The 11,822-nt window shown below is 29.4% G+C and overlaps 1 protein-coding gene across 1 annotated transcript; it reads right to left on the bottom strand.

The window, feature by feature from the left end:
• Window positions 1-1,792: 1,792 nt before the first annotated feature.
• LOC113367806 (zinc finger protein 532-like) lies at window positions 1,793-10,413 on the bottom strand. Its single transcript, XM_026609386.1, has 3 exons — window positions 10,191-10,413; window positions 10,002-10,120; window positions 1,793-4,663 (listed from the first exon to the last, which is right to left on the bottom strand). Exons 1-3 carry the CDS (start codon window positions 10,245-10,247, stop codon window positions 1,909-1,911), a joined length of 2,931 nt encoding a protein of 976 aa, XP_026465171.1. The 5' UTR covers window positions 10,248-10,413; the 3' UTR covers window positions 1,793-1,908.
• Window positions 10,414-11,822: the final 1,409 nt, after the last annotated feature.

Raw genomic sequence — 11,822 nt, 5'->3', positions numbered from 1 at the left:
TTTTTTAAATTATTTATTTATATGTTTAATTTAATATTTATTAAAAATTGTCATATAAATCGACGTTATATCAATTGGTGTTCATATTTTTTAGTGTATTTTCTTTGTATGCATTAAAGATGGGTCAAATCAGGGTCCGAAACGTACACTACTACAACAAAAACATTTTCTTCAATAAAATTGTAATATATATATATATATATATATATATATATATTATACACAATTCCAAGACTCTACCATTAATATATATATATATATATATATACATATATATTAGATGATAGATGAGTCTTGTATTTGTAAATATTTTGTAGAGCTTCGAACAAAGAATCCAAAAAGTAATAAAAAAGAAAAAGTTTTTTAAAAAAACATTTTTTTATTTATTTACTGTCGACGTTTCGGAACCAGGTACGTTCCATCTTCAGGACATCTGTCAAGAAACATGATCTTGATAAGATTTAAGCAATCAATTAATATGCTCAAGCAAAGCAGAAGATGATGGATTTTTTTATATAAAATTGTGGAAGAAATAACATTACAGAAATATGACAATATAATCCAAATGAAATTAATAAAAATAAATGAGTGGATTATATAAGTAAATATTAGAAATATAAAAAAAATTAGAAAGTTTTAAGAAAAGGTTACTGAAAAAACAGAATTAATTAGCTGTATAATTGATTATAAACCAACACGTTTTCACTGAATTTTATCAAAAAAAAGTGATTTTATAAATTACTTTTCAGACGAAGAAACAAATCTTGTAATTCAAAATTTCTTTATAATTTAAAGATCAACATTTCTAATATTTTGTTATATAATCCACTCATTTATTTTTATCATTTTCATTTTGATTATATTGTCATATTTCTGTACATTAATTTTTCCACAATTTTATTCATTTTATATAAAAAAAATCCATCTGCTGTTCTTAAACATATTGTTTGTTTAAATCTTATCAAGATCATATTTCTTGGCTTATGTCCTGAAGATGGAACGTACCTAGTTCCGAAACGTCGACAGTAAATAAATAAAGAAATGGTTTTTAAAAAAACTTTTTTGCTTTTTATTACTTTTTGGATTTTTTGTTCGAAGCTCTACATATATATATATATATATATATATATATATATATATATCTTGGTAGCTTTTTCGACGTTGAAACATATTTCAAAGTAACTAGCAGCCCATTCCTCGAAATAAAAAAGGTATAAAGTATTAAAAACTTTTATTTATACGTTTCGACACAAGATGCGTGTCATCATTCAGCAACTACAACAATTTGAAAATTTTATTTACTAATATAACACCAATATAGATTAATTATAACATAGAGAACCATTATACACACCACAGGACAAAAACACTCAGAAAATTTATTTTAAAAAAATTAAACTTGTAACATTAGAAAAAAACATTTTTTTTTTTCTTGGAAAAAAAATGAATAACTAAAAGATTTGAAAACTAATTTGACTAAAAGTTTTGAAATGTAACATTATGACGCATGAAACGCATTATGAATGATGACACGCATCTTGTGTCGAAACGTATAAATAAAAGTTTTTAATACTTTATACCTTTTTTATTTTGACGAATGGGCTGCTAGTTACTTTGAAATATATATATATATATATATATATATATATATATATATATATATATACACTTGTAAATCGATATCACAAAGTAAAAATATCTGATTCATATCCATTGTAAAACTTAAATTTTATTTTAATTTATATAAAGAATGTGTTACGTATATAGATAAATATTATATATATATATTATAAATGAATTCATTAATCACTGTTGCACATAATTGTATATAAACTAAACTCCACTTTCAATAGTTTCGTCTAACATCATCATTCAATTATTATTTGTCAATCACTAAACATATCTCATTTAACTCTCCGAAGTAATTTTATCAAATTCCTTCTGTTTCAAAAAAGCCATACCGTGCACCCTAAAATGCTTATCATGGTCAGCAGCCGTCTCAAACTTCTCCTTACAAATCTTGCACTGATTTTCCACAACGTCCTCCACAGTCGTACCCACAATAACACTTGCCAAGGCAGCTCTCACCGCTTCCTTGTCCACACAATCCGTGTTGCAGGCAATGTAGTTATCGATGTCCTCTATCAGATGCTTCATTGCCAAATGTTTAGCCAGAGTGGGTTTGACTGCAAAACTTAGACCGCACTCCATGCACTGGTAGGCTGTGTCCACGTCTCGGTGAGTTGCTACATGGAATTTGAACTGGTCACGGTCTTGGGTGGTGAATTGGCACACTGCGCATAGGAAGTCTTTGGAGGTGGAGTCTTCTGAGTCGGGGGATAGAGGTAAAGGACTTGTACTGGTTTGTTCAGTTTCAGATTGCTTGGTTTCATCAATTATCATTTTGTCATCATCGGTATCTGCCAAGTCTTTTGTTTCATCAGGTTTGGGTATGTCTTGTGAAGGTGTATCTGGTCTAGGAGGTCCGACAGTGTTTGTCAGGTCAGTTTTATCAGGTTTTGTTTCCTTGTCCAAAGATTTTCTGGGTATTATCTTTATACTACTTGGTAATATTGACAAACCTTTGTTGCCATTAGGTTTCTCCAGTTTTATCACAGTTACATCATTTTGTTTATCTCCATTATCCTTTAATAGACTTTGCACTTTATTCTTGACAGTCCAAGTGTATTCACTCATTCGTTCAACGTCCAGCTCCACAATTTTTTTAGGACGCACCTCCTCAACATCAACTTCAATCAACTTTCTGTCCACAGGTTTGCTTTCAGGTTTTACCAACTTTTTATCCTTGTTAGGTACTTTGGTGTCGATTTTAACCAAAGCAGGACACGGCAGTTTATTCATTTGCTGCTTCGAAGTGGTTTTGTAACATTGTGGACATCTGATAGGTAGTTGTCGTTCATGTTCTCCAGTAAATGTGCAACTTAGTTCACGTTTGCAATCAAAACAATTAGTTTTTACTGTCTTTTTTACCCCGTTAAGTAAAGGTGTAAGGACTACTTTTGGACTGGCTTCAGACCTCAAAGCATCTGCTTTCGATACATTCAATTTAATCACACATTTGTCCGGTGCTGGTGTTGGAGTTGATGTCGGAGTTGGAGCAGGTGTTGGTACAGGTGCTGGTGCTTTAACTTCGCCCAGTTTAATTTTTTTCGCATCACCACCTATGCTGATGCTGTCTTCCGCTTGAGGTCTCTTAACAGTTTTTTGGCCTTGACAATTTGCAATATGCACAACATGATTATTTCTCATCATATTGAATTTGTTACAGTGTTTACACAAATACATATTCATTTTCGGAGCAGTTTGTACATGTTCTTCAATGTGTTGTTCAAACCTAGATTTAGGAATTAGTCTATCCGGACACAACGAGCACTGGTGGTACGGACTGGCAGTCTCCGAACAACCAAAATGCTTTTCATTCATATGAGTATTTAAAGAAATTTCTGTGTAACAAGCTATCGGGCACAAGTTGCATTTAAATATCGACCTGGTGTGTAATGTTACTAAATGCTTTTTATATGCCACAACATTGGGAAAAACTTTGGCTTTGCAATTCTCAACCGGACATTTTTGCCTAACACGCTTATCAAGGTGAAAACAGACTTTAGTCATGTGTTCAAACAATTGGCCGTACGTTGGGAATTTGAGTACACAATCTGGACAAATAAAAGGCGGTTGTTCTGAATGCACACGCATATGACAAGATAAAGCACACTTGCTCGGTAATTGAATCTGGCAAATTTTACAAGTAGGCGGTATGGACATTCCAATCAATGTTGAATAATGTTCTTTTAGAGACAAAGACGGTTTAACATAGTTATTACATTCCATGCAAATTCTATCACCGGTTGTGGCCCATGCAACAACTGGACTAGGTCCGGTCTTGACTTGTTGCAAATTGGAAGTCACTGAAGGTTTTAGTAAAGACCCTATGTCTTTTATTTTAACTGTAGGTTTTCTTGCAGGCTCAGGAGTCGATGTGGCAGATGATTCTTGTCTTGCTGGTGATGCAGTTTTGATTTCAGCCACTTTCTTTTGTGTTTTAAGCAAGGATTTTGAACCCCCATTCATATTTTCCTTAATCTCAACTTTCTGAGGTGGTGCAGGATTAGTGTTAACCGGTTCTTGCACTGGTGCAATTGGTGCTTGTATTTGGAATGGACTCAAATTAGGCGCTACATTAGGCACAGCCACCAGACCATTATCAGTCAGAATGAAATTATGATTAGAAAACGGATTAATTAAATTCGGCACACCATTCTGGTTGGGTAAAATCAAAAGTCCTTGAGGTGGCTGTTGCAAATCTGGTACATTAATTGCTGGTTGTTGCAAACTACTACTACTACTACTACTACTTGGTGTCAATCGCACCCCCGTAAAGTCTTCCATAGCCTGATCCAGATCATTATCATAGAACTTTAGGCAAGATGTCTTGAACTGCAATTGTGTTATAGGCGTTATTGTAATGTGATTAAGATTTTCTTGATTTACATTCAAACTGTAGTTTGTGTGTTTTCTTGCATGGGATAAAACTTGACAAGGGTTGAGAAAGACATTTGCTTGTCGGCATATTTTGCAAACATGTTCTATTGTGGCTGTGTGCCTGTTCACGTGCATATCGTAGGAAGACTTGAGAACAAATCTGGATAAAATAAAAATATACAGATATTTTTATATAAACACTCGCACACATACAATTGACATAGTTACATAAATTATATATTTTAGCAATAAAATGTTGAATATTTATTATATATTTTTGAGAAGAAATTATTTTTAAAAAATTCAGTACGAATTTTTATCAAATGCAAATCAAGAATACAAACATTGTTCTCAAAGGGCACAACTAGTGTGAAATTTTCAAAAAATCGAATTTTCAATTTTTCTATATTTCGATAGGTTATACCTTTAAAAATAACATACAAAAATTTTAAATCGATATCTTAAATAGTTTTTGGTTTTATTAACGGAAAAGGATGTAATCACTCCAGCAGAAAAGGACCTTTTTTAGCGCCGCCGGAAATCGCGTGTCATTTCAAAAATATTTAACATTTTATTTCAAAAATTTTACTGTGTATTCTCAAAACATGTATAAATATACCCTCAAAATTTTAAATAGATCGATTCACTAGTTTTTTTTTATTCCAAAAAATGGCCTTTTTTTAGGTTGTCACACTAGGTGTGCCCCTTAACAAGAGTAAAAATAAATCCCATATATAAATAATTATACTCTGAGGATAGTACTAAAAACATAAATATAAATATTATATTTAATGCTTTTGGCCATAAACAAATTAAAATTATATTATCAAAGTTATAATGAGTACAATTTGGTATTTGAATATATTTAGCGCGAAAATAACATTTTTTTTTAAGGAAAAAATACTTTAATGTTGTAGCACTTCAAAAAAAAGTCAAATACAACTCAATCTTGCTTGATCTTGATAATAAAAACAAATCGCAACACCATTTAAAAAATACTTTGCTAAGAATATAAATAGACATGATATTATAAAGCCTGAATAAATTTAAATTATGCTGACAAATACCTTATATAACATAATAAATTATGTTTATGAAATACCTTCGATGTTAAGGGCAACGATGAGTATAACTTGATATTTGTATATAATCACAATCTCTTTCATTTAACAAAGGATTCAAAGAAATTAACAATAAAATAATATTTTAAACTATATCCTTTGGAAGAAAAAAAAATTCAATACAAACTTACTGAAGAGAAACAAATGCCACTAAATTTTGTTAATTAAACCAGAAACATATTCCAATAAACTATAAAACATAGTTTAAACTTTAGCAAATACATAAATATGAGTTACATTGTTAAAATTACATTGATAAAACCAGCACAAAGTTAGAACAACAATGAGTACGGTAATAATAAAGTTTTCTTCTATTTAGTGATTAAAACATGTACTCACTAGCTTATAAAAATATTGAAAGGAGTTAGCACTAAGATGATAAATTTTAGTTATATCTTTTGTAAGAGGAAACTTGTAATAAATCTAGTACAAACTTGTATCACCTCAACAAAAACAAACGAAACTCAATCTTGTTAATAGAAATGCAAATCACAGAATCCTTCAAAACATACTTTGATCAATACAAAATATGTAAATATAAATATTAAATTTGACGAGTATGGCATTTGTATATAATGACAAAGCTCTCTTTTGTTTTACGACCAAAACATTGACTTAATGGTTTAAAAAAGATTGAAAGAAGTTAGCACTAAGGCTACAGATTTTAGTTACATATTTTGTGAGAGACAACTTGTAACAAATCAAGTATAAATTTAAATTACTTCAAGAAAAATAGACGGAACTCAATCTTGTTAATAGAAACAAATGCAAATCACAAAATCCTTCAAAAGATACTCTGATTGTTAGTACAAATGTAAGTATAAATATTATATTTTTAGATTTAAACAAATTAAAATTACATTGACAAAGGTCTGCCAAAGTTAGGAGCAACGAATATGGCATTTGTAGATAATGGCAAAGTTCTCTTTTATTTAACGATTAAAATATTTAATCACCAGAATAAAAAAGTTCGAAAGAAGTTAGCAGTAATATTACAGATTTTAGTTATGTATTTTGTAAGAAAAAACTTGTAATTTGTAGTAAAAACTTATGAAAACCTTATGAAAAACAAAGGTTGCTTCCTAATCTTGTTAATAGAAACAAATGCAAATCACAAAATCCTTTAAAACATACTTTGATTGTTAGCAAATATGTAAGTATAAATATTATATTTGTAGATTTAAACAAAATTAAAATTACATTGACAAACTTCTGCCAAAGTTAGTAGCAATGAGTATGGTATTTATATATAATGACAAAGCTCTCTTTTATTTAACGATTAAAACATTTACTCACTAGATTAAAAAAAAATTGAAAGAAGTTAGTAGTAAGATTAGAGATTTTAGTTATGTATTTTGCAAGAAAAAACTTGTAATTTGTACCTTATGAAAAACAAACGCTGCTTCCTAATCTTGTTAATAGAAACAAATGCAAATCACAAAATCCTTCAAAACATACTTTCATCAATAACTATCAATATAAAATATGTAAATATAAATATTAAATTTGACGAATATGGCATTTGCATATAATGACAAAGCTCTCTTTCATTTTACGACCAAAACATTGACTTACTGGCTTAAGAATAATTGAAAGAAATTAGCTATAAGATGACAAATTTCAATAAACTTGTAAGCTATCAGAAATAAACTTATATCACCTCAAGAAAAACAAATCCCAGAATCCTTTAAAACGTACTTTGATCCTTATCAAATTTGTAAGTATAAATATTAAATTTGGACATTTAAACAAAATTGGCAAAGGTCTGCCTAATTTAACAGCAATGAAAATGGTGATCGTAAGTAATGACTATGTTTTCTTTTATTACAAAATTCAAACATTTATTTATAAACTTAAAAAAAGAACTTGAAAAAAGTTAACACTAAGAATTATTTAATATCTTTTGTAAAGAAAAACTTGTAAGAAATCTGGTACAAACGGAACTAAATCTTGTTATTAGAAACAAAAACAAATCCCAGAACCCTTAAGAAATACTTTGATCTTTATCAAATTAATATTTGGACATATAAAGAAATTAAAATTACATTGACAAAATCTATCGAAGTTAGGAGCAAGAAGTACGGTATTTGTATATAATGAGAAAGTTCTTTTTCATTTGTTATCAGGGATTGAAAAAAATTAGCCCTATAAAGGCAGAAACGCATTATATATTTTGTTATAAAGAACTACTTTTAATATAAACGATACTAACTTGTTAATAAAAAAAGCTCTCAAAACATACTTTGATAAAAGTAGAAAAGACATGAAACGACAAATTTTCTATATAAAGTTTTTGGGCTTGAACAAATTACAATTATTGTGGTAAATATTTGTCACAGTTAGGTACATCGACGAGCACCTTAATAACTGTTATATTTTATTTCATAATTCAAACATCTGCTTACTACTTTGGTAAATGATTCAGAGCAATTATTACAGAAGATGACAGAATTTAGTTATGTCTATTGTAAGAAGAAAATTTGTGAGAAATCCGGTAGAAACTTGTATAATCGCCAATATAAACAACAAAAATAAATCCAGAATAAATTAAAACTTTGACCTTTATCAAGCACATAAATATAAATATCAAATTTGTACTTTTGAGCATTACATTAAAATTACCCTCTATAAGTTACGTATACAATTTAGTGTTTAATTTCTTTGAATCCTTTGTTAAATGAAAGAGAACTTTATAATTATATACAAATATCAAGTTGTGCTCATCGTTGCCCTTAACTTTGTAAGGTATTTGTCAACATAATTTAAATTTATTCAAGTTTTATAATAATATGTCTTTTGTGTACTTAGCAAAGTATTTTTAAATGGTTTTGAGCATTACATTAAAAACCATCTATAAGTTATGTATACCATTTAAGTTACGTATTCAATTTGGTGTTTGCATACAACGACTGTTAAACTCTTTTACATTAAAAACTCACTTGTCTCCACAATCCAAACATTCATGCAGATTAATATCAGACGGTACTGATGGAATATATTATTTGATAGTATGTTTGAAACTTGGCACATCTACTTACTGCTTTAAAAATGATTGTTATTAACGTGAGAGATTTTAGTTATAATTAGTCAGTTTATATTAAGTGTTATGTATATATACAAAGCTATCTATGAACTCCTAATCAAATTATCTCATATGATCTTCAGTTTATAATTTGTACGCTTTAAAATGTAATTATATTGTATTATTGTCTTGAGAATTAAATAAATAAATAAATCAATCAATCAATCAATCAATAATTTTTGTTAAAATCATGTATAACCTCGAAATAAACAATAAAATCAAATCCAGAACAAATTAAAACTTTTACCTTTATCATGCACATAAAATATTAAATTTGTACTTTTGAGCATTACATTAAAATTACCATCTGTCAAAGTTACATACACAATTTGGTGTTTGTATACAACGACTGTTAAAGTTTTCTTTTACATTAGGAGCAACAAATATGGCATTTGTATATAATGACAAAGTTTTCTTTTATCTAACGATTAAAACATTTACTCACTAGATTAAAAAAACTTGAAAGAAGTTAGTAGTAAGATTAGAGATTTTAGTTATGTATTATGCAAGAAAAAACTTGTAAATTGTAGTACAAACTTGCATCACTTCACGAAAAACAAACGAAAGTCAATCAGGTTAATAGAAACAAATGAAAATATATAGTCTCCACAATCCAAACATTCGTCTAGCTTAATATCAGATGGAATATATTATTTGATAGTACGTTTAAAACCTGGCACATCTACTTACTACTTTAATAAATGATTGTTATTAATGTGAGAGATTTCAGTTATACTTTTTTTGTGAAAAATCTATTATAAACTTGTATAACCTCAAAATACACAACAAAATCAAGTCCGAAACCAATTAAAACTTTGACCTTTATCAAGTACATGAATATAAATATTAGATTTATTAAACATTTAAAAATTACCATCTGTCAAAGTTTTCATATACAATTTTATGTTTGTATACAACGACTGTTAAACTCTTTTACATTGCAGTTTACTTTTACAGTGCAGTTTAATATCAGGTGGTACTGATGGTATATATTGTTTCATAGTACATTTGAAACTTGGCACATCTACTTACTACTTTAATATATGATTGTTAGTAATGTGAGAGATTTTAGTTATAATTTTTGTGAGAAATCCGTTACAATCTTGTATAACCTTGAAATAAACAACAAAATCAAATCCAAAACATACAAAACTCAATTAAAACTTTGGCAATCATTAACCACATAAATATAAATATTAAATTTGTACCTTTGAGCATTAAACATTACCAAATTACCATCTGTCAAAGTTAGGTACACAATTTGTAACGACTGTTAAAGTTTTCCTTAAACTTACTTGTCTCCACAATCCAAACATTCGTGCAGCTTAATATCAGGTGGTACTGATGGAATATATTGTTTGATAGTACGTTTGAAACCTGGTACATATAAACTTTCCTCTTTCTGTGATGCAGCCTGAACAAAACAAAAACATATACATATTTGGTTGTACACAAAAAAGTATAAAATTTGCAAAAGTAAATACCTGTAAACCTAGCGATTTTAAAAACACTGGATTCTTCGGTGCCGATGGCTTCGCCATGGTTAAATTCTATAAATAATCCTGGCTAACCAACAAAAGTTATGTATCTTCCTCAACACAATCAATTACACTCTGCATCTTCCATATCCATATTCCTTTCGTGTGTTTTATTAAAACTACATAAATGCTGCGCGTATTAATTATTTAATTTAGCTAATTATTAGCTAAAACAACAATGACCTGTTCGCCGAAACATCATTTTGGCATTTTTTCAGTGGGGAAAACAGGTTGTGTATCCTGCAAAAAAGAGTGCAATCGAAAAATGTGGAGGGAGTGGCTTAAATTCATAGACCTTATACAATTTCATGGACTGCTAGTCCCCATACATTTCTCAAGTAAAAAAGTGTCAAAAGATGTTCTATGGTATGAGGGCATACGAGGGTAATTTTGCGGCCGAGATATGTCAAACTCGATCGCCCCTCGATCGCTTAAACGTCAAATGAAAGTCCGTGTGTTCGAAATTGTTGGCAGAATATTATATAATATACAATTTATGTTGAACTAATGAACGTAATGAACTATTTATTTATTAATTTATTTATTTTAGTTATACAAAGTGTTTAAGGGAAATTAGAAACAAAAAATTAAAACAATATTTTACATATTATAAAATTCACTGAAAATAAGGACAGTTGGCTAGAGATATTATGGGAAATTAGAAAGCAATAATGAAATATTTGTTTAAATGTAATATATTTATTATTGGTGTTTAAAAAGCACAATTTTCGTATGAAAGCGGAGTACATATTTATCAACTTTGCTTTTCTTTCTTTCTTCATGGTGCTTCTAATTGTTAAGTAAATTTTTGCGACAAGTTGATAAGGTCATGATAATGCTGGACAAATTGCTGGAAATAACTTGATCTAAAAAAATGTGCAAGTCCCAGTCATTCAACTTTCAGAGAATCATGCTTTCATATGAACTTTTGTACATTAAATTTAAAGAATTTTGAATTAGGCTTTCTATATATAAACATAAATTAAACATTTCTTCGGAAGGATATGAAAGATATCCTCGATTATTATATCGATCAATTCGAATTTCCCGGAATACTTGCGAAGCATACAGAACAGCACAAACAAAAAAGTTTTTACTGCAATCAGGCACCTTACCTAACACATTTTAGAAGACATTTTACTTTTAACAATTTTACAACAGGTATATTTTTATCCCTTTTTAGTTTAAAAACCCGAACGATCAAACATCACGTGAACCCAAGTAACTGTAAAATTTAAGCGATCGAGTGCATTCGACTAATCTCGGTAAAGCTCGTGTTCGTATTTGACATATCTCGGCCGCAAAATTACCCTCGTACGCCCTCATACCATAGAACATCTTTTGACACTTTTTATGCGCTCAACTAGCAGTCCATGTATTGTATAAGGTCTATGGTGACCATACAAAGAAAGCTTTACATCAGCGCGCCGTGGCCACTGGTGGAACCGACTGTTTCTTTGACGAAAGCTAAACTAACCGCTTACAAAATGGCGCAATATGTCACGAATTTATCATGCATCAAGTTATATTTTCTTTAGTATAATAATTACATTCGTTAGTTAAGCAACTTGTTTATGA

The sequence above is a fragment of the Ctenocephalides felis genome, unplaced genomic scaffold, assembly GCF_003426905.1.
Source record: "Ctenocephalides felis isolate EL2017-DRISC unplaced genomic scaffold, ASM342690v1 CF-g0.4_SCAFFOLD_01170, whole genome shotgun sequence".
NCBI lineage: Eukaryota > Metazoa > Arthropoda > Insecta > Siphonaptera > Pulicidae > Ctenocephalides > Ctenocephalides felis.
Note: the sequence above shows the minus strand (reverse complement) of the source record. Positions and strands in the feature narration are given on the sequence as shown.

Excerpts from the sequence above, each read along its gene's own strand:
- LOC113367806 (XM_026609386.1), bottom strand. The coding sequence starts at position 10,247 with ATGGCGAAGCCATCGGCACCGAAGAATCCAGTGTTTTTAAAATCGCTA. Across the intron at positions 10,121-10,190 it reads TAAAATCGCTAGGTTTACAG|GCTGCATCACAGAAAGAGGA; the intron begins GTATTTACTTTT and ends TGTTTTGTTCAG. Across the intron at positions 4,664-10,001 it reads TGTTTGGATTGTGGAGACAA|ATTTGTTCTCAAGTCTTCCT; the intron begins GTAAGTTTAAGG and ends TATTTTATCCAG.